The sequence below is a fragment of the Ovis canadensis genome, chromosome 11 (assembly GCF_042477335.2).
Source record: "Ovis canadensis isolate MfBH-ARS-UI-01 breed Bighorn chromosome 11, ARS-UI_OviCan_v2, whole genome shotgun sequence".
Taxonomy (NCBI): Eukaryota; Metazoa; Chordata; class Mammalia; order Artiodactyla; family Bovidae; genus Ovis; species Ovis canadensis.
Window position 1 is genome coordinate 59,806,827 of NC_091255.1, and position 18,963 is coordinate 59,825,789.

The window sequence follows — 18,963 nt, forward strand, 5'->3', positions numbered from 1 at the left end:
ACCCAGAGTCCTTGGCTTTCTCAGCAGGTCACTGCAGGGCAGCCCAGTCAGGCACCCCCCTGGGCTGGATCACCCACCCCAGTACATGGGTGCCCAGCACACCCCGAGCTGTAACCAGGTGCAAACTGTCATTCTGCCGTGCCCAAGATGCTGGTCCTGGGTTGGTCTTCCCCTCCTATCCAGGAGCCAGGTAGACCAGAGCTGCTGCCTTGGCACCTGGGAGTAGGGTGGCCTGCAGGACAGGACTCGCCCACACAGAGGAGGGCACGAGGGCACAGGAGGAGAAGGCAGCGGTGACCAGCCTCACTCAGATGGGAGCACTGTAGATCATCACACGGGTCATGTGGGAGGATGACGAGGCCAGGAAGGAGAGACCCAGGACGTGGCTGTTGTGGAACCGCATGGAGGTCACCCGTGGTGGGCTTGGTTGGCATCACACTCCCAAGGACCAGCTCATTCAGAGCAGCAACCCCTCCACCCCCCCATCCCAGGGAATAAGCTGGGCACTGAACGAAAAGACCAAGAAACACACTGTGTTCGTCACATGTTCATGGAATAGTCTACAGCCGTGAAAGCATAGCGCCTGCTGCTGCCAACAGGTGGATCCCAGTGCAGAGACAACAAGCAGGCTGCACAAACCCGGCGTCCCAAGGGCGAAGCCCCACCCCACCCTCAGCCTTGCTCCCTTCCTTGGCTCCAGACTTTCCCACTTCTCCCAGGATGCCGCCTCCTTGTCCACCCTGCACTGGTGGATGTGCCCTTGCTCCTGTCTTCCACCCGTCCGGTGCCCTCGCTGTCCTCAGGTCAGGGCTGCAGCTTAACTCTGGCCCTCGTTATCCCTCCCATGGCCCCAGGAGGCTGCATGCCTCCTCCACCCTTGGGATGCTTTGTTCTCCAGGCCCCCTGGGGCCCTCCCTCAACATACACAATGGAGCGATGTCTGAAAATTTCACAGCACCTACCCAAGGATAAGGACCTCAAAAGCTTCCAGGAGGGGAAAAACAGAAAACTCACATTAAAAAAAAAAAAAAAAAGCCACCAAGCACTGAAGACAGCAACACCGGGAGTCAGAAGAAAGGAAGCGATGCCTTCCAACTCTGAGGGGTGTGAACTTCCACCTGGAATTCTAAGCCATCAGGGTGAGACAGAGACATATCCACAGACATGGGTTCAGAAATATGTTTCCCCTTCTCCTGCTGAGGAACCATTAAAAGGAAGGATGGTAGCCCTAATTGAGGGAGTAAGACAGGACCCAGGATGCAGAAAATAGAGTCCCAGGTTGAAGAAGGGTGTCCCCTGGCCCTGGGGAGGTGGCAGGGGTGCTCCAGGAGGCAGGTTTCAAGAGGGGGAGAAGCAGCCAGGTTAACAGGACCACCGCCAGCTGGGAGGAACCCCAGAGTGCAGTCTCAGGTTTGGGACTGAGTTCATGATTGCAAATTGACAACTATGCCAAATGAAGGCAGGCAATTATTACCTCTAGGAGAAACAAAGGGGTCAAAATAGTAATGAAAACCTATGGACCATAGTTCAGGAAAAAAAAAAAAATCACTCAACTGGACTTCATTAAAACTAAACACTTCTGTTTTAAAACTACTGTGACAAAAATGAAAGGCCAATGAGTCTGGGAGAAAATATTTGCAAAGTGTGTATCTGACTGAGCACTTCTACTTAGAATACATACATAACTTTTACAACTCAATCAGAAGACAAAAACCCAACCAAAAAAAGGGGACAAAGACCTGAAGAGACATTTCACCAAATAAGATAAACAGCAAACAGCACATGAAAAGATGCCCGCCATCATCAGTTCGTTAGAGAAACGCGGATGTGGAAATGCCCCAAACTGGAAACAAGCCAAATGTCCGTCAACAGAAGAACGTATAAACAATAGGGCATGTCCACACAGCGGAAACTACTCGTCGTGAAGGCAGGATGGTCTGGAGGTATGTGTAACACTGGGATGACTTTCAAAACAATCATGAGATTAAAGAGGCCAAGCTGAGAGAGCGCAGCACACACTTTGTGAGTCAATTTATAGACTCCAGCAAACGCGCGCTAAGTCTCAGGACAGAACGAAAGGCAGCAGTTGTCTGGAATGGGGCGGGCATGGAGCAAGAGGGGCAGGAGGTGTTCTCCGGGGCTGATCGCTACCTGGGCAGGTGTGTGCTCACATCTGTCTCATCATGCTTCCATTTCAGACCCGCCGTCCGCTGTGCTGTGGGCAGACTGTTCTGAACTGAGGACTCCCGCCAGCACCGTACAAAGGCTATAATGGGCACTAATCAGCAAAAGTTGTCATTGTTCTCTTGGGTGGGGAGAGAGGAGCAATATAAAAATGCTAAATCCAAATCCTCTAGAAAAAGATTCATTAAATAATGTCCAAAATTGAACAGAAGAAACAGCACAAACTTGCTTGTTTACACGTATGGAAGCAAACACAGGCAGACAACACGCACGGCTGAGAAGCGGGCCTCAGGCATGTGGGGGGCAGGGGAACTTATTTTTAAGCCCGGGCTGCTTTAATAAAAATTCAACCCCAACCGTGTGACTCAGCAGTTTCCCTTCCAGCGATATATGAAGTGTCCACACAGACATTTGTGCAGTCTGCTGACACCAACAGCATTGAAACTGGTCAAAAGGTGGAAACAGCCCTGACGTTCATCAGCTGGGGAATGGAATAATATTTCCCTGTGTGGACAAGGGAATATTATTCAGCCATAAAAAGAGTGGAGCTGACACACACTACAACACGGATGCACGCCGAAGACACGCTTGTCAACTGAAAGAAGCTGGAAACAAATGGGTTGCCACCCGTCAGCGCTCGCTTCCTTCTGTATGAAACGTCCAGGTAAAGCCACGGACACAGACAGCAGGTCAGCGGTTTCCAGGGGCTGGGGGAGGGGGAGTGACTGCTAACGAGGATGGCTTGGGTTCTGGGATGAAGGAAAGTCTGGGAATGAGACAGCTGTGATGGGTGCACAACTCCCTGAATATACTAAAACGCACAGAGTCAAACACTTTCAATGGTAACCGTATGGCAGGTGAAGAATGTCCTGATAAAGCTGTTACCTAAAGAAAAAATGGAGCCATGATGTGAGAAGGCAGGCATGCTGGGCTCTGCCCCTCCCCCACCCCAGCTTCCTGATATAGAGCTCCTAATCCCATTATCTCCTGGTGATAGCAATGTCCTTTGTTCCAGAGGCAACTCTGCCTGGGCTCCTGGATGGGGGCTGGTCACCAGAAAGACCCAGCCAGTGTCCGAAGTAGAGGCCCCACCCCATCCTCTGGGACAGGGGCTGGAGGCTGAGCTAACAACTGCTCATGCCTGGAAACTCCTTAAACACGGGGTTCGGAGAGCTTCCAGGGTGGTGGACACACCCATGTACTGGGAGGGTAGGGTACCCCAACTCCACAGGGACAAAGCTCCTGTGCTTGACACCCTCCCAGACCTCGCCCTGGGCATCTGCTCCTCTGGCCGCTCACCTGGGTCCTTCATGACACCCTTAAGACAGTAAGCCTGCCCCTGAGTTCTGTGAGCTGTTCCAGCACAGAGCCAGACCCGAAGAGGGAGTGGTGGGAAGCCCATTCATAGCCAAATTGGACAGAAGTGTGGGGAACTGGGGACCCTCCAAGTGCTGGCCTCTGGGGTGAGGGGGGAGCAGTCTTTTGGGACAAGGGTCTGCACTGACACTGGGGAGGTGGTGTCAGAAGTGAGCTGAGCTGTGGGACCCCCGGCTGGGGTCCTCGGACACTGGAGGGCTCGCTGGTGCTGGAAAACCCACATCTGGTGTTAGAACTGTCGTGAGTGGAGGAAACAGGGTCTCCCCTTGGCTGGCGCCTCCCTGGACACACACGGTGGGAACTCCCATTTGGTGATGGACCCCACACACCACAAGCCCCTGGAGAGAGTTAAAAAAAAAACCCACAGGTAAACCAGAAGTTCCTGGATTCAGGCCGGAGCCCAGACAACAGAGTGGTGGGAGGAGGGACAGCCCTCCCGCAGCACCCAGTGTGGCCCGCGCCCCCTCCACGAGCAGATCTCATGGCAGGAGACTGCCATCCGCTCACCGGGCCTGCTGTAACCACCCCCAAGGACTCTGGGAAATTCGAGAATCTCATACAGATTCGCACATGTTCACCCTCACTATGGGGCCAGGTGGGACTTGATCTCCCCGCGGCAGCCCCTCTCCTTCCGCACGTGTGTGTGACCACAGGGAGAAGATACATGTCTCCCCCCGGCTGCCACAATCAACCATGATAAGAAAAGTGCCCCTCTCACAGACAGGAGTCATGTACAAACACACAGGCTCACACACAACACCCGAACTTCCTCTGAGGCGCCACAGCTGGGAGGCCCAGGAACACCAGGCAGGGCCCACAAGTGGCCTCTGAGCTCAGAGCCGGCTGGTTTACAGGCATGACTGGTCACCAGGGAGTTCAGGCCTCCATCCACCCAAACAGCCAACACATCACCAGCCAGGCCCATCCTGCAGGCCTGCCCACCAGCGGTACCCTGGCCTGACGTCCAGGGCAGGTCGGCTCAGCATCCTCAAGAGGCCACGAGAGCCCCTCTAGAGCTGCAGAGGCCTTCCCCGCTGGCTCAATCAGCAAAGCATCTGCCTGCAACGCAGGAGACCCCTGTGTGATCCCTGGGTCAGGAAGATCCTCTGGAGAAGAAAATGGCAACCCACTTCAGTATTCTTGCTTGGAGAATCCCAGGAACAGAAGAGCCTGGCAGGCTATATAGTTCATGGGGTCTCGAGAGTCGAACACGACTTATCAACTAAACCACCACCACCTAGAGCTACAGAGCTGGAGACCAGCCAGCTCTGTGGACACTGAAGAAAGGCCCACATCCATGTGAGCAGAGCCCAGCCTCTGTGAGGAGAGGGGCCCTGGTCACTCATTCTGCCTGCCCTCGTCTCCACAGTCACCAGCCCCTGCTCCCAGCCCAGGAAGGTCCTGTAGTTGCTTTGGTTTTTACACTGGCCTCAGGAAGCCCAGATGCTGCTGTTGCTCTGCCAGGGTGGCAGTCAACACACACAGCACACCTGCCAGGCCTGCCAGGGACGGCGCTGACTCAGGGCTGGGCCAGCAGGGCCAGCTAGGCCACCGTGTCCTCAGACAAGGGAGTGGCAGAGGGCACCACAAAACCCTGTGGTGGGCCGGCCCGGCTTTCAAGGCAGGATGGTGTGAGAAGGTGGGCTGCTGGCGAGAGTGGGCGGGCTCTGCTGAAGACCACGCAGTGGGCGAGACACAGGCACCTCTGGGAGCCAGAATGAATGGGCACACAGAGAGACCAGACGCCCTCCCACCTGCCGAGAACCTGGGGTGGCACCGAGGAGCCCACAGCTCTTTACGTTCCATACCATGTGCCTCGATGATAAAAGAAATGCGAGCTGCTGTTGGAAATGTGTCAAACAGAAAAAGCGGAAAGAAAAGAATCCCACCCAGAAACTCTACCTGTTAAGCTTCTGGGGTCTCCATCATGAGATAAGCATGCTCCCAGGTCATTTTTACAAAATCTGGTCATACCATGCCACGGGTTTGTATCTTTTCTTGCTCATTTTTATACCAGAAACATTTCCCCACACCATCAAAGGCCATCATCTCAGTCCACCTTTCCACATGGCTCCCCTATGCCAACCAATTCAAGTTTTGCCACAAACACCTATAAACGTGGATCTGCCTGTCTCCTCGCCCCCAAACCACGCTTCTAAGGGGCCTGGAGCTGCTGGTGCACCCTACGCAGCCCACAGCCCTCACTAGCTCCGAGGGCAAGAGTCTGGCAGTTTTGGAAGTCTTTTCTTACTGGACAGGGAAGACATGATCCCAAATGAAAGAAGGACCAGGCACAAGGCAGGGTCCCCGATCTGCCTGGGGACATCTGACTTCAGGACCTCTGGGGTCTCTGCCACGGTTCAGAGTCTTACCGAGTTCTTTGGAGCCCTGGCTCTCGCTGGCCAGCTCGCCCATCTTCACCAGGGCGTCAAAATAGCCTTTGGCAGCATACGTCACACCTGAGAGAGGAGAGGAAGGGGTGGTTACTTCCCTCACGAGGAAATCACCACCTGCAGCACCTACTCAGCTGCCCTGCCCGCCTGCCATGCAGCCGCCTCCCCTGTGCCCAGCAGGCTCCAGCCGAGGCAGGACCTCCGCCCGTCTCTTGTTGATGGCCTCTTGTCCCAACGCTGAGAGCACCTTCTCTAAGGACACTGTGTACTGCTCAGGTCCAGAGCTAATCCAGTCAAATTACAGGGTGCCGCCCTGCCCATGAGGCCTGGTGCCCCTGACGAGACAAGCACCAACCTCCAGCTGGAGACCTGCGAAGTTGGTTCGACAGGAAGGCCCCCCCCACAGCCAGCCTGGGCTGAGGACTCTGACAACGTCCTCCGTCTGAGAGTTGAGCCTTGCAAGTGGGAGTGAGTCACACACTCAAATCAGGCTAAAGGCAGCACGGCTAGGGGTGGGGGGTGGGGCCTCACACACCACTTCCCAGGGTGACTTCTGCTCAAACCAGAGGCAGACCTGACTTTGCGGGGGATTTGGACGGCAAGCTCCAGGCCAGCTGACTTCCTGGGACTAAGCCCAGGGGCCACTGCCTGGGGCAGAGCTTCCTTCAGGAACACAGAGACCCTTCAAAACCTTGGGTGTGCCCACAAACCCCTTCATCGGAGGAGCATCCCCACACCGCCCTTCAAGGAGGATGAGGGCACCTCCAGAGTGGGGCTGTGGGGAGCATCCACCATTACTAGTTTCTAATCCGCTTTCTCCAGAACCTGGTTAGGGGCTTGTAACTGGGCTCTCGATCAAGTTTCATTTCGGTAGTTTTCAATTAAGTGCACACAGTCTGCTCTGCAGCTCGGGAGCTCGTATGGGCCCCGTGCCCCAGGGGCTGGAGGGCCCGCTGCTGAACAGGGTGGGCTCCTTGGAAGAGACAACAGGAAAGCCTAGCAGGTCCCGACCTAGCCTTGGGGAGGCCGAGGGCCGTTGAGGGGCTCCATCCTTTGGGGAGGTCCAGGAAAACAGGGATTGGAGGACACCTTCAGACCTCCTCCCACCCTAGTCCACGCAGAACTCATGGGGGGTCCCCCGGTGAGGATGGATCGGCCTGGAAGGAGGCATGTGCCTCACATCCGAGCAGCCCGGGCGTGTGAGCAGGAGCCCCCAGGTGGGCCGTGATGGGTTCTCCCAAGGCCGTCGACCTGTGCAGCTGAGAGTAAAGCGACGTCACTCTGAGAGAAAGCCCACGGCGTGAGACATGTCCTTGGTTGTTCCTTTCAGAAAATGAACTGCTATCAGCCTGAAACATGCTGGCTGACCTGCCCACTTTCAGAGTTGGCCCCATGTCCACGTTGTGCACAGAACATCACAGGCCGCCCGCGGTGCGGCACCTAGGGCCTACACCCTCGCTCAGCCACATCGGGCTTCTGGAAACATCTTCGTCCCTCCCTCATCAGGGCCCGTGAAGGAGTCTACCTGCTCGGGCACCCTCACTCCCACCCACAGGCCAGGGACCCCAGCCTCACCTGCCAGTGCCTTCTCGTAGTTCTTGCCCATGGCGATGAAGTTCCGCAGGCTGGGGTTGAACTGCTCCATAATGGTCTGGAAGAGAGAAGAGAACAGCCTTAGGGGCAAGGCACCTGGCTGCTTGGAGGCCTGAACGGTGAGGGAAAAATTCTGCAGGCATCACACATGGGTCAAGCCCACGAAGCCACAGCTGGGCTTCAGGTCCAAACCACAGCTCGGTCCCTGTTGAATGTCCTCTGGCAAGTGATGTTCCAGAGCCTCAGTACCAACACCTGTATAATGGGGGAAAGGCCAGAACCTGCTCCATGGGGGCCTGGCAGATCAAACAAGTGAGCATGCGCAGGATGCGAGCGGCCGCACCCAGCATATAGCTAGCGCTCAGACACGCTGCGCTGAGGAGCCATTACCCCGTCTGGCAGGGCTGAGTCAGTGAGGAAGGGCCCCCAGCAGGCCACACACAAAAGGCTCATCGCCGCCTGGAGCCCCCTCCCACCACGATCTTCACTCAACACATCAATTACCAAACATCAGCTCTGATTAGAGCAACGCGCAGCCTGATTGCAAACACCGCACGATGAATAAGCCAGCAGCTCTGGATCCGCGTGCCCGATGGACTCAAGTCTTGGTGCCAACAGCACCAGTTCTTAGACTGAAGAAATCAGATTTTCACTGCGAAGGCCAAATAAATGTTTTAATTACGAGGCATAAAAACAGGCGCACACAAACAACAGCCAAATGTGAGCTCCACTGGGTAACGTGCCCTGACGGTCGGGTGCCAGACCCAGCCGGTGAGAACACCGCAAGGGACTTCTAAGGAAAACCCCGTCTCAGCCACATCCCACATCTCCGGGTCAGTTATCATGATGTGCGTCTGATCTTTCCTGAGGGTAAGAGACAAACGCCGCCAGGGAGGGGAAGTCGCCTGGCCCTGTGGGCAGACCATGGAGGCCCAGATGCTTCTGCATGAACATGGGCAGTGCCAGCCCCTGCCCACCTGGCACACGGGCAGTCCCAGCCCCGCTCTCCTCCGTGCTCCTGGCCCTCAGTCAGTGGGACCAACACAGATTCCAAGAAGGGCTGTGGGATCACACCGACATGCGCCCCAGTTCACAGGGCAGGCGCACCTCCCTTTCTGGACATGGCAAAGCGGGGGGCACCTGCCCTGTGCTGCACCCAGGGCTGAGGCACATGGGGGACGCAGCAGTGACCCCACAGGATAGAGTACTGGGAGGGGAGACAGGCCCACGCCACACACTGGGGAGGATCCCATGCCCAGAGAACAGGAGAGAAGGACTGGGCTCAGCCCGGAGGGGACACCGGGGAGACAAGCATGTTGTCGAGAGAGGAGGGCTTCAGGCAGGAGCGTGAAAGGCCCTGAGGCCAGGGCCTGCTGGTGTGAGGCACAGCATGGTGGGAGCCGGGGAAAGGGTGGTGGGAGGGAAGAACAAGCGGAGTGGTGCAGTAATGGCCAAGCCCCCACCTCACAGCCCGTGGCGGGAACGCCTCTTTCCCTAAGCAGGATGGGAAACCAAGGGTCTATCCGAGCATTTCAGAAGGAAATGTACCCCCTGGCTGCTCCAAGAAGACCAGATCATAGCCAAGACTACTCAGACGCAGGCGGCCCCTCCGAACTGCTCAGAAACCTAAGAGGTGACGGTTCAGTGGAAAGTTGGCCCTATCACAACGAGGGACGGAGCTCAGTGGTCTGGAGACCACTCTGGGGGAGAACCTGAGTCTAGATTCATCCAACCCAAGGAGGGCCTGGGAGTCAGGACAGGGTGTCAGGTAACAGGCAGTGGACGAGGGACTGGTGTCCAGGAAGGCTGCAGAGGGGCCCCAGGTTAGACTGCCTGCCGAGGGTGCACGCACAGGCTGGCTGAGCCCTCCGCCTCGCTGCTCAACGCCACCCAAGCCTGTGTTGGGGCAGAGAATGCTGGCGGGTGCGTGTGTTTGCTTGTTCAAAAGAAATGGACCTGAAGCAGAGTACAGACCTAGAGAGGGTAGCTTCTGACCCCGATTCTGTGTTCCAGACATGCACACGAGTATGCATGTGTGTGTGCAGTTTCAGTGTAAGATGTGTGTCTCACTGCAGTGACAGGCACGGGGCTGGGGGCCTGTGAGAGCCAACCCGGGGCGCAGAGCTCTAGGACCACCCCCAGGGCAGAAGAGGAGGCTCCGCAGCTCCCACCCGGAGCCCCACACGTCCTGAGTGACGGCAGCAAACAGCCTGCGGCCGCCCAGGCCAACAGAGGGGCCACCGCGGCAGCCGCCCACACCCGCAGTGACACACGGGCAGAGCGGCCAGGTTTCGCTTCCTCAGCGCAGCAGCTGAGCTCATGCACGGGGAATGTGGATGCGAGGGGGCAGGGCAGGAGGGGCGCTGCGGTGCCAGCCAGGCCACCTGGGCAGGGCACTGCCTGGTCACACGGGTGCTGCTGACTCGCCTGCCTCAGGCAGGGGCAGAGACGTGAACGCTGTGGGGCTGGGGAAGCAGGAGGCCCTCCTGCCCTGGCCGGAGAACTGTCCTTCCTTCCAGCTCCTCACAGACACCGCCCTGGTGGGAGAGCAGGCTCCCAGCTGCCTCCAGGTCACTGAGTGCTCAGAACTGGGACCACCAGACACAGGTCAGGTCCAAGACCACCTTGTCTGGAGGGACCCTGGAGGCCTGAGAAGGGCCTGGCCCCTCTGGTGGGGCTCCTCCCCGTGGGGACCTTCCTTTGAGAGGGGGCCCTCTCAGAGCCCGAGCCCAAGGCTGTCCCAAGGCTCAGGCAGATGCACTTGGACCCAGGAGGCCATGCTATCCCCAGGCCCATGACAGGCCCAAACCCACCCTCAGAGACCTGCAGTGGGGCCCTGGCACCCCCACTGCAAGTGAGCGCTCCCCTAACTAGGGGCCTGTGCAGCCCCTCCACACATCGCAGGGCCCTGGAGGGGCAAGTCAGAGGCCGACAGAGGCCCGGTGAGCAGGCCAGGGGGGCCCAGGGGCTCTGCTACCTGTTACCTTCTCAGAAGTGAGGGAACTACGGGGTCGTTCTGTGGGACTTCACTGGATGGACAGAGGGAGTTGAGATTCAAACCCACAGCACGTGCCGGGGCTGGAGAAGGGAGCTCGCTTCCTTACTGATGCCAAAGGGCATGTGCAACAGAAGTCCAGCCCAGGAGGGCGGCCTCCTCGCACACACCTCTCTGTACCATGAGGCCAACCTCACGCCTGCTGTGGAACTTGGGGGAGCTCAGGAGAGGCCTTGTACCGAGACCAGTTTCCTGCAGCCAGGATGGAGACCCAACGACATGAGCAATGACCAGCGCCTTCTGCAAACTCATGCCTGTGTTGTGCAAGTGAAACCAAATCCCTTCAAGTGTGGCACTGTGGCACAAGGTCCAGCGCTGTGGCACACAGCGACCCCTGCCCCGGGCTGAGCGCCACGCTCAGAACCAGCATCTTCTTTCATTTACCTCCCCGGCTGGCTCAGGATCTATGAGGGGCCGGCGGGGAGCAGGGATTGCCACCCCCACTGCACACACGCTCCAGAAGGGTCAGGGGGAAGAGGGGGGTCCCTGCCAGAGACACTTGCGAGCTTGGCGCAGTTCCTGGTGGCCCTCTTGCGAAGATGTCACACAGTCCATGTCCCTGCCACCCTGCAGTCCCAGGAATCCAGACCTTAAGGCAATCTCCAAGGCGGGGTCAGCCCTGCCCCACCCGGGGCCCCCAGCCCTGCCGGGCATCAGTGGGAGGAGCCAGGCCCGGCTGCATGGGCAGCGCTGGCAGGTCCCCAGCAGCCTTCCTGCCTGGCTGGCTCCTGGGCATCCCAGCGCCTGTGCAGTGACGCCCATTTTGGCTGACTCGGGTCACAGGTCTGCCCGGTCAGTGAGGACACAGGGCAGGAGGACAGCCCTGTCTCCACCCTGGGGTCACGAGGCGTGAGGGAGCCCTGCCAAGGGACTGTGCTCCGGCTCTGCCTAGGGCACCCTGCTTGTCATCCTGGGGATCCTGTTTATCCCTCAGCTCTGGCCCCTGGCAACAAACTCCTCCAGAACTTTCCTGGCAGGACCGCCACAAACAAAGAGCAAAGCTTCTCTGCCGACACAGGGAAGTGACGTGCCTCCCATTTCCCCTCCGGTTCTCGTGCAGTCTAGGAAGACGGGCCCGGGGGTCTGCCTGCGCCCTGTGCACACGTGCATGCATGGGTGTCTGCTTGTGTGCCACGGCCAAGCCAGGCTGCACCCTCCCTACACACTCAACCTTTGGAAGGACAGACTCAGGGGACGAGACCACACTGGACTCCACCTATGGCCTGGGGAGAGGTGGCCTTACACCCTTATCACCCTGAGTCCTCAATGGACTGGTGATGGGCACTGCTATCCATTTTACAGACGACAGAAGGAGGTTCAGGGAGACTAAGAGCCAGTATTCTGGGTCCTGGTAGAGCCAATCCCGGCTTCAGTGCAGGCTGGCCACACAACCAGCTGTCCCACTCCCCATATGGGCCTTACTGTTCTCTGGACAGGTCACCATGGCAGGCAGGATAGAACCAGGTGCCACCTGGCAACTCAGCCTGTGCTGGGCTCCCTTAGGACCACGTTCTAGCAACGTAAAGGCAGAGGCTGATGCCAGGACACCTGGTGCCTCATCCACTCTCCCCGAGGGGCCTTGCTGCCTCACTGATGACCACTGGACCCTCACATCCCACCTCTGGCACAGGCACAACAGGCGCTAGCTTTGGGGCCAACAACCCACACCCAGTGGGGCGCCACCATCCACGCTCTGCTGGGGGAAGCTGGCGGCATTCCTCAAAGGAAGCTGTCCTCGCCTGAGGCTGCTGCCCTCTTCAAGGAGCACTGACTGCGTGAGGCTCTGGGCAGAGGGCCCGGCTCACACTGAAGGAGGGGTGGGGTGAGAGGGGCATGAAGGATCACCCCCCTGAGACAGAGAGTCCAGCATCTCGGGGCAGCGCTGTGACTCCCGCCTCTGCTCCGATAACTGGGACCTCTGTCCTGGGGACCTTCCTCAAAGGAAGGAAGCCAAATGGGGAAGTTCCGAGAGTGCTGGGAGGGTTTCCTGGAGGAGGCGGGTCTTCAGCTAGAGTTTTCTTGGCTCCAGCCAGAGAGAAGAGAACAACAGGTTTGCACTTGAGAAACGAGCGGACGCGGCTGCTTCCACTTCCACCTGAAACAGCCTGAGGGCTGAGGACGGAGAGTCAAAGCTGGCAGTGGCTGCAGAAAGGCCGCAAAGGAGCAAGAACGCACCGAACAGCGCTCCACAGCGGCCGGTTTCACTGTAGCGGTATCAGGCTCCCCTCTCCCGCGCCCCACAGACAGGAGCCCCCACCCGACACGCGCATTCTCAGCCCAGCGACCTCCAGCGGGCACACGGGCCAGGGTCCCACCAGGGCAGGGAGCGGCCAAGCTCGCCACAGCCTCCCCAGGAGGGCACATGCGAGAGGACCCGGCCTTAGGAACTAAGGCACCTGGGCTGCCCAGTAGCAAAATGGAGGTTCTCAGCCTCCGTCAGCTTCTGGGGAGGTCACCAGCATTAGAAAAAAGTGACAACTTGTGTCTTGGGCATGGAGCCCAGAGTGACACCGGGGAACACAGTGGCCTCCCATAAGGAGGGACCAAGCAGCAGGTATCCCTTCCCGTTGCCCCTGTGGGCCCTGCGCCTCGGGCTAGGTGACACCAGGAGAAAGACAAACAGGCCAATTCTCCTGGTCCGAGTCCGAGGGTGGGGGAACGGCATGGGCCACGCAAGGTGAGGAAGGAGCTGCCAAGCTCCAGGGCCCCCCAAGTCCCCGGCTCCCTGCAGGGACCAGGCGCCATCACTGGCTCCTGGGGCTGAGGACGCCCAGCTCTCACCCCAGCTCTCTCTTGGGACCGGGATCCTCAGATGCCTCCAGCCTGACCCCTCCTGGAACAGGTCCCGGGGGCAGGAAGTAAGTGGGCTCAGGGTGGGGAAGGGGTCCAGGGAGCACTGGACTGGGGGCTGTCCCACTGGGAGAGCCACCCCCACAGGAACTAGACAAATCCATTAGACCAGGAGTCGCAGAGCAGGGTCCAAACACAGGCCCCTCCAGCCCAGCCACCTCCTTCCTATCCAGAGGCACCTCTGGCAGGTCCTGACTTTGGTGGGGCAGGGCCCTGTAGGCCCCAGACATCTTTCAGCATCCAGGCCCAGCCATACCTGCCCCAACTGCTTGGCCTGGCCCCAGGGCACATGCCTTCCACTCTTTCTGTCCCAGGTCAGTGCTAAGCTGGAGCCCAGGCTCCCCTAATAACTTTCATGGCAAAGCCAGCGTGCTCCTGAGAAAGTCCTAACGGTGTCAAGAACTGAGAGCTGCCATCTGACTGAGTAACACGGAAAACCTTCAGGGGCTGGAAACACAGCTCCCTGTGATTCAGACAGTAGCACCTAGGCCGACTCCTAGGCACCAGCCTGCTGCACCTTGGGGTGGCGGCCCCACGACTGCCTGGTGTCAGGGACTGAATTCCCCCACTAAAGATTCATGTGCTAGGCCTAACCTCATCATCTCATTGTAAAGATGCCCTCCAAAGACAATCACCAGAGACAATGCAGGTAAAAATGAGGTCATGGGGGATGGACCCCAATTGCACAGAACTGGGCCTTCTAAGAAAAGATCAGGACACAGACACACAGAGGGACGACCATGTGAGAAACACAGGCGGAAGTCCGCCTCCACAGGCCCAGGAGAGGGGCTACGGGAAGAACCACCCTGCCCATACGTGGATCCCAGCCTCCAGGCTTCAGATGAGACACACCTGTCTGTTGTCCAAGCACACGTGGTGCTTTGTTTGGCAACCCGAGCAGACCCAATGGCTGGACCAATCCCCGCTTGCCCTGTGAAGACCTAGCCACAGCTCTCTTATTGTTTGGTTACTGCTTGACTGGTTAGACCATTCCAGGGCTGCTGACCTGTCCTTGTCCCTGGGAAGGCTCTGATCTGAGTTTCAAAAGGCTGGGCTCCTTGCTGGACGAGGAACCTCAATGAGCAAGGAAGGACACAGCCCCAGACACTCTGAAGCTGTTCTCTTGCTTCCTGCCTCCCTCCATTGGGTGGAATGAGCCAGCCCAGAACGCTGTCGTGCTGGTGGGAACACAGGCCTCTCGGCACCCGGGAACTCAGACGGCAACAACAGAGGCCTCACCTGGGCCTCCCTGCCCTCACCACGGACTACCTGCTCCTCCAAGAACTTTCCATCCTGAAAGCCTAATGCTCCCTGTGGCCAGGAAGGGTTCTCCACTCCAGCTAATTGTGAAAGAGAAAACGGTGGCACAGAAGCTGAAGATCCTCACCTGAAGCCCACAGGATTCCTAACTGGAAAAACAAAACAAGTTTGAAGCCACAGGGCAGACCTGGCTCCAGCTTGGGCTCAGTTGAGCACCCGGGCTGGGCTGGGACACGCCGCTTCACATCTCTGAGGCTCCCCCACCCACGGGGATGGCCAGGACCCCTCGTGAAGCAGTGTAGAGATAAACAAGGTCACACACACCACTCCCAGCATGGTACCTGGACAGAGTGACCCACTGAAGGCTGTTCACACGATCATTCAGAATTACCACCCCAGGTGGCCACGGCACCTCCCCCAGCAGAGCCAGAATGAGAGGAGCGCGTGAGACCGTCTGGGCCCCGGCAGCCAACCTCAGTTTTCTGCCTGGTGGGATCTGTGCAAGAAGCCTGCAACCAGGCCTCCTGCCTGGACTGGACTGCGGCCCCTGGCTGCCTCCCGGCTGTGACCAGCAAGGTCCTGGAGCCCCAAGCGCAGGGCCGGCCATGGCCTGAGCGCCATCAGTCCCCTGGAGTGCAAACGACATGACTTCCGTGGGAGGGGCAGGAAGGAAGAAACGGAGGTGTGGACCACAGATCACTTCTGCCAGGCTGTCCTCCAGGTCAGAGGGGGCTCCGCTGGCCCCAGAGTGGCTCAGAGGAGCAGTGGGTGTACAGAGCCCCTGGTTCCCTCCACCTGGGCCACATCAGTGACACTTCGGCCTTCACTACACCCCCTTCTTTGAACAGCCCCGCTGGAAACAGCAAAGGCCACTCTGGCTCAGCAGGTAAGCTCTGCCCACGCTTGGCTCCTGGAGACACAAACGCCCTGCTGGACGAAGTCTAGCTCCCAGGGGTGGGGGCATGCCCTCTCTCCTACCAAGCTCCCACCCCCATTCTGATGTCAAGATGTCGACTTCTTTCACAGCACAGACACCTGTGAAATCCTAGCAAGTTCCACAACCCGTTATGTGTGTGTCATCACTCACACAGGCCCACCTAATGGCTGTCCCTAGCTTGGCTGAGCGGGGACATTACGTCCACACACCACTCAGCGACTAAGAAGGAACGGAGATCCTGGCTATCATGGGGGAAACTTCTCCGATCAAGGAACGAAAGTGGCAGCAATGAAAGTGGCGGAACAAGAGTCTGAGGGCTCGGAAGGAACCTCCCCCACCCCGCCATGACCAACACCTGGACGGCCAGAGGTGGGGCCCAGGGGATGCTCTGACCCCAACGACTGTGAGCTGAACCAAAGCTCCTTAGAGTCAGACTCTGAACCCGAAGAGGTTTTAGGAAAATCTTGCCAATTTATTTCATGTACATTTGACATATAGCTTTTAAAACACCTGTCCAAATAATTCTAAAAGGACTGTTTTCATAACTAGAAAACCAATTTCCCAAGCAAGAAAAAGGCACTCTGTTCCAACTGGCAGCCCCAACTCCTCGTGGTCCAACCTCTCCCAGCGCCTCACAACTCAGGGTACTTGTCATAGAGGCCACATGGCCCTCTCACACACACCCCGAGGGTTTGCAGGAGACCCTTTGGCTGCTCACCTAACAGCCCAGGGCGTCAGGACAGGCTCTACCAGACCCTGGAGCCACAAGGGAGGCCTGGAGAGATCCAGGCCCATCCTGGTCATTGTGCCTGCCCCGCCAGTGAGGCTGTCTATGCACGGTCAGAGCCAGGGGGAGAAGAGGCAGGAGCCCCCGAATGTCCCGCAGGCGTGGAAGACCAGACAAGACTTCCAAGGAGACTTCCAAGCCTCCTGCGATGAAACTTGGGAGGAGAGGCCAGAGGCAGCTGGAGGTGCCAACCCGAGACCCCGCTGCCCTGGGCAGCAGAAAGGGGTCCTGTTGACACCCACTGGACACTGAGTCACAGATGGAGATCCCCTGCCTGCCCCCAAGGTGCGCAAAGCCACCTCCGAGAGACAGGACGCCCTGGCTCTCACATGCCCTGGCTTCACATCACCAGCCGTCCCTTGGGCCCCCAGGACACGGCAGCAGCAGGTGCTTCTGGCTAACACCCTGGCCTACCTGCAGGCCCTGAGAAGGAATATGAGCTTGCCACCGCCTCCAGAACCTCCAGGGGTCCTGGGCTACTGCCTGTGGAGCACACAGCTGAGAGACCAGACCCACGACTGAGATGGTCACAGCGATGCACACACGGGGGCCCCAGAACCAGAAATGAGGCTCAGCCACTGCCAAGCACTGACACACATGTCAGCCATTCTTCCAGGCGGGGGGGAGGGGGGGGGCACAGTCAGGAGCCACGTGGGTCCTAAGTCACCACACCTGGTTGCTTGATAGCATGTCAGGTGGGGACAGGATTTTCCCCAGTAAGAGAGGCCTGGGCACCAACCTCCGCCCAGGCCTGCCTGCTGCTGGAGCCCCTGGGTGCAGACCCTCGGGCGCCCCTCCCCTTGTGTTATTTCACAGCTGTGCAGTGCCATCAGGACCAGGATAAATCAGAGCGGGGGCGGGGGGAGGACAGGGGAGGCAGGTGCGGGCACGGTCCATGCCTGCCTGTAATTACCAAGGCCGCAGGCTGCAGACAGTAGCGGAGTGCTGACAGCCCCACTGGGCACCTGGCGCAGGGTGTCCGGTGGGCATAGGCCTGCACCGTAATGAGGACAGCCTCCCCACCCCAAGGCTCAAGAGAAACCACCTGGGCACAGTGGCCATACAGGGCCCTGGTGTGGTGCACGTAAGGGCTGAGAAAAGAGAATGGCAGGCAGGCAACCAGCCGGTGGCCCAGGACACCCCCACGAGATCGCTGCTCAGGCGTGGCTGCCCTTGGAAAGCAACACCCGTCACAGAAGCTATGCAAGAATGAGGGGGGACCACTGAGCGACAAGGGCAGCCCCATCTGCCAACCCTCCATCCTATGAAGGGCTCCCCTGAGCAGGACCTACTTCTGCAAACTGGGGGTGGGGAGTGCCAGGTGGGCCTTGGTCTCCCTGCCAGCCTGCCTTCCTGCTCAGGAGGGGACAGGGTCCTCTGCTCAGTGGCCAGTGCCCCCCTGAAAGGCCCCTGAATCTGGGCAGCCCAGCCAGCACCACCTGTGCTGGGGAGGGAGGGAGGGAGACAGAAGGACCTCTAGGCCCTCAGTGAGCTTCAGGAACCTAAAACCAGGTGGCGACAAGCACACACGCGGCTCCCACTGATGCCCCGAGAGCCCTGGGCCAGCACCCGGAGCCTCAAGTGCACGTGGTCTGTCCCATGAACCAAGGAGCCTCCCCAACAAAAGACACATTCTCCAGGCGAGACCAGTGGGGATGGCAGGGCAGGCAAAGCACTCCTGGCCTGCAAGGAACTCTGCAGCGCCACCACGCCCCGGGGCCCCCTCCCTTATGGCCATTAGCAAGCACCAGCAAGGCCCAGCAGCAAGGGTCCTGTGCTGAGGGGCCCACAACCTCAGGACCATGACCTGGGCACAAACAGCTGCTGAAGCCAGTGGCCCAGAATCAATGCAACAGAGAAAGCACCCTTCGCTGCCCGGGCTACTCCACGGGAGACGGCGATGCACTGCTGCCGCCGCACAGATGGTGGGGAGTGGGCTGCACGCTCCATGAAGGACGGCTCACAGTCTACTTGGACAGCAAGCCCCACGTCTTACTGGAAGATGCTACCCCAACAGGGCACCCTGAGGTGCCTCTACGGCAACACGAAGTCCCACATGCATGCACACACATGTGCACACATACTCACTTGGACACAGAATACTTGTGAATACACAAACACGTACATGCATGGGCTTGAAGTCACACCTGTCTGCACGGACAACATACGCACGCATGTTCCTGTGCACGTAAGCACACACAGAGTCTCAGGTCTGCTGCCAGCAGGCGTTTCTGCTGCTAAGGAAGAGCCTGTCAGAGCATCCACTTCACCACCCTCAACCGCGAGCCCGTGGAGCCCTGTCCATGCTGGGTGCCAGGCTCCTGACAGTGGCCAAGAGTTCCATGTGACTGCTGAGCAGTGGAAGAGGTTCTGGGGTAGGCAGTAGAGAACTTGGGGCCTCCTGATTTCCCCTGCTCCTCTAAACACCTGGAGGAGGGTGACAGGCAAGGCCTGGCCAGCAGTGGGCTCTCACCTACACAGGTGGGCTCCCTTCTGCCAGCGCTGATACCCACCGCCTTGCACCAGC

At 58.6% G+C, this 18,963-nt stretch overlaps 1 protein-coding gene and 1 long non-coding RNA gene across 7 annotated transcripts in view; one reads left to right on the top strand and one right to left on the bottom strand.

Moving 5' to 3' along the window:
- Positions 1 to 18,963, bottom strand: part of BAIAP2 (BAR/IMD domain containing adaptor protein 2) — a 63,932-nt gene that overhangs the window by 41,803 nt on the left and 3,166 nt on the right. For all 6 annotated transcript variants that reach the window (XR_011247187.1, XR_011247186.1, XM_069543823.1 and 3 more), the window contains exons 2-3: positions 7,530 to 7,605; positions 5,934 to 6,020 (exon numbers count right to left, since the gene is read on the bottom strand). Coding sequence is in view for 4 of the 6 variants with exons in the window: in XM_069543823.1 (XP_069399924.1) it covers positions 5,934 to 6,020; positions 7,530 to 7,605 (163 nt within the window). In the remaining 2 variants the exon portion in view is untranslated. The remainder of the gene's footprint in view (positions 1 to 5,933; positions 6,021 to 7,529; positions 7,606 to 18,963) is intronic.
- Positions 13,760 to 16,179, top strand: LOC138415338 (uncharacterized). Its single transcript, XR_011247188.1, has 2 exons — positions 13,760 to 15,598; positions 15,739 to 16,179. It is a non-coding gene; the product is annotated as an uncharacterized lncRNA (long non-coding RNA).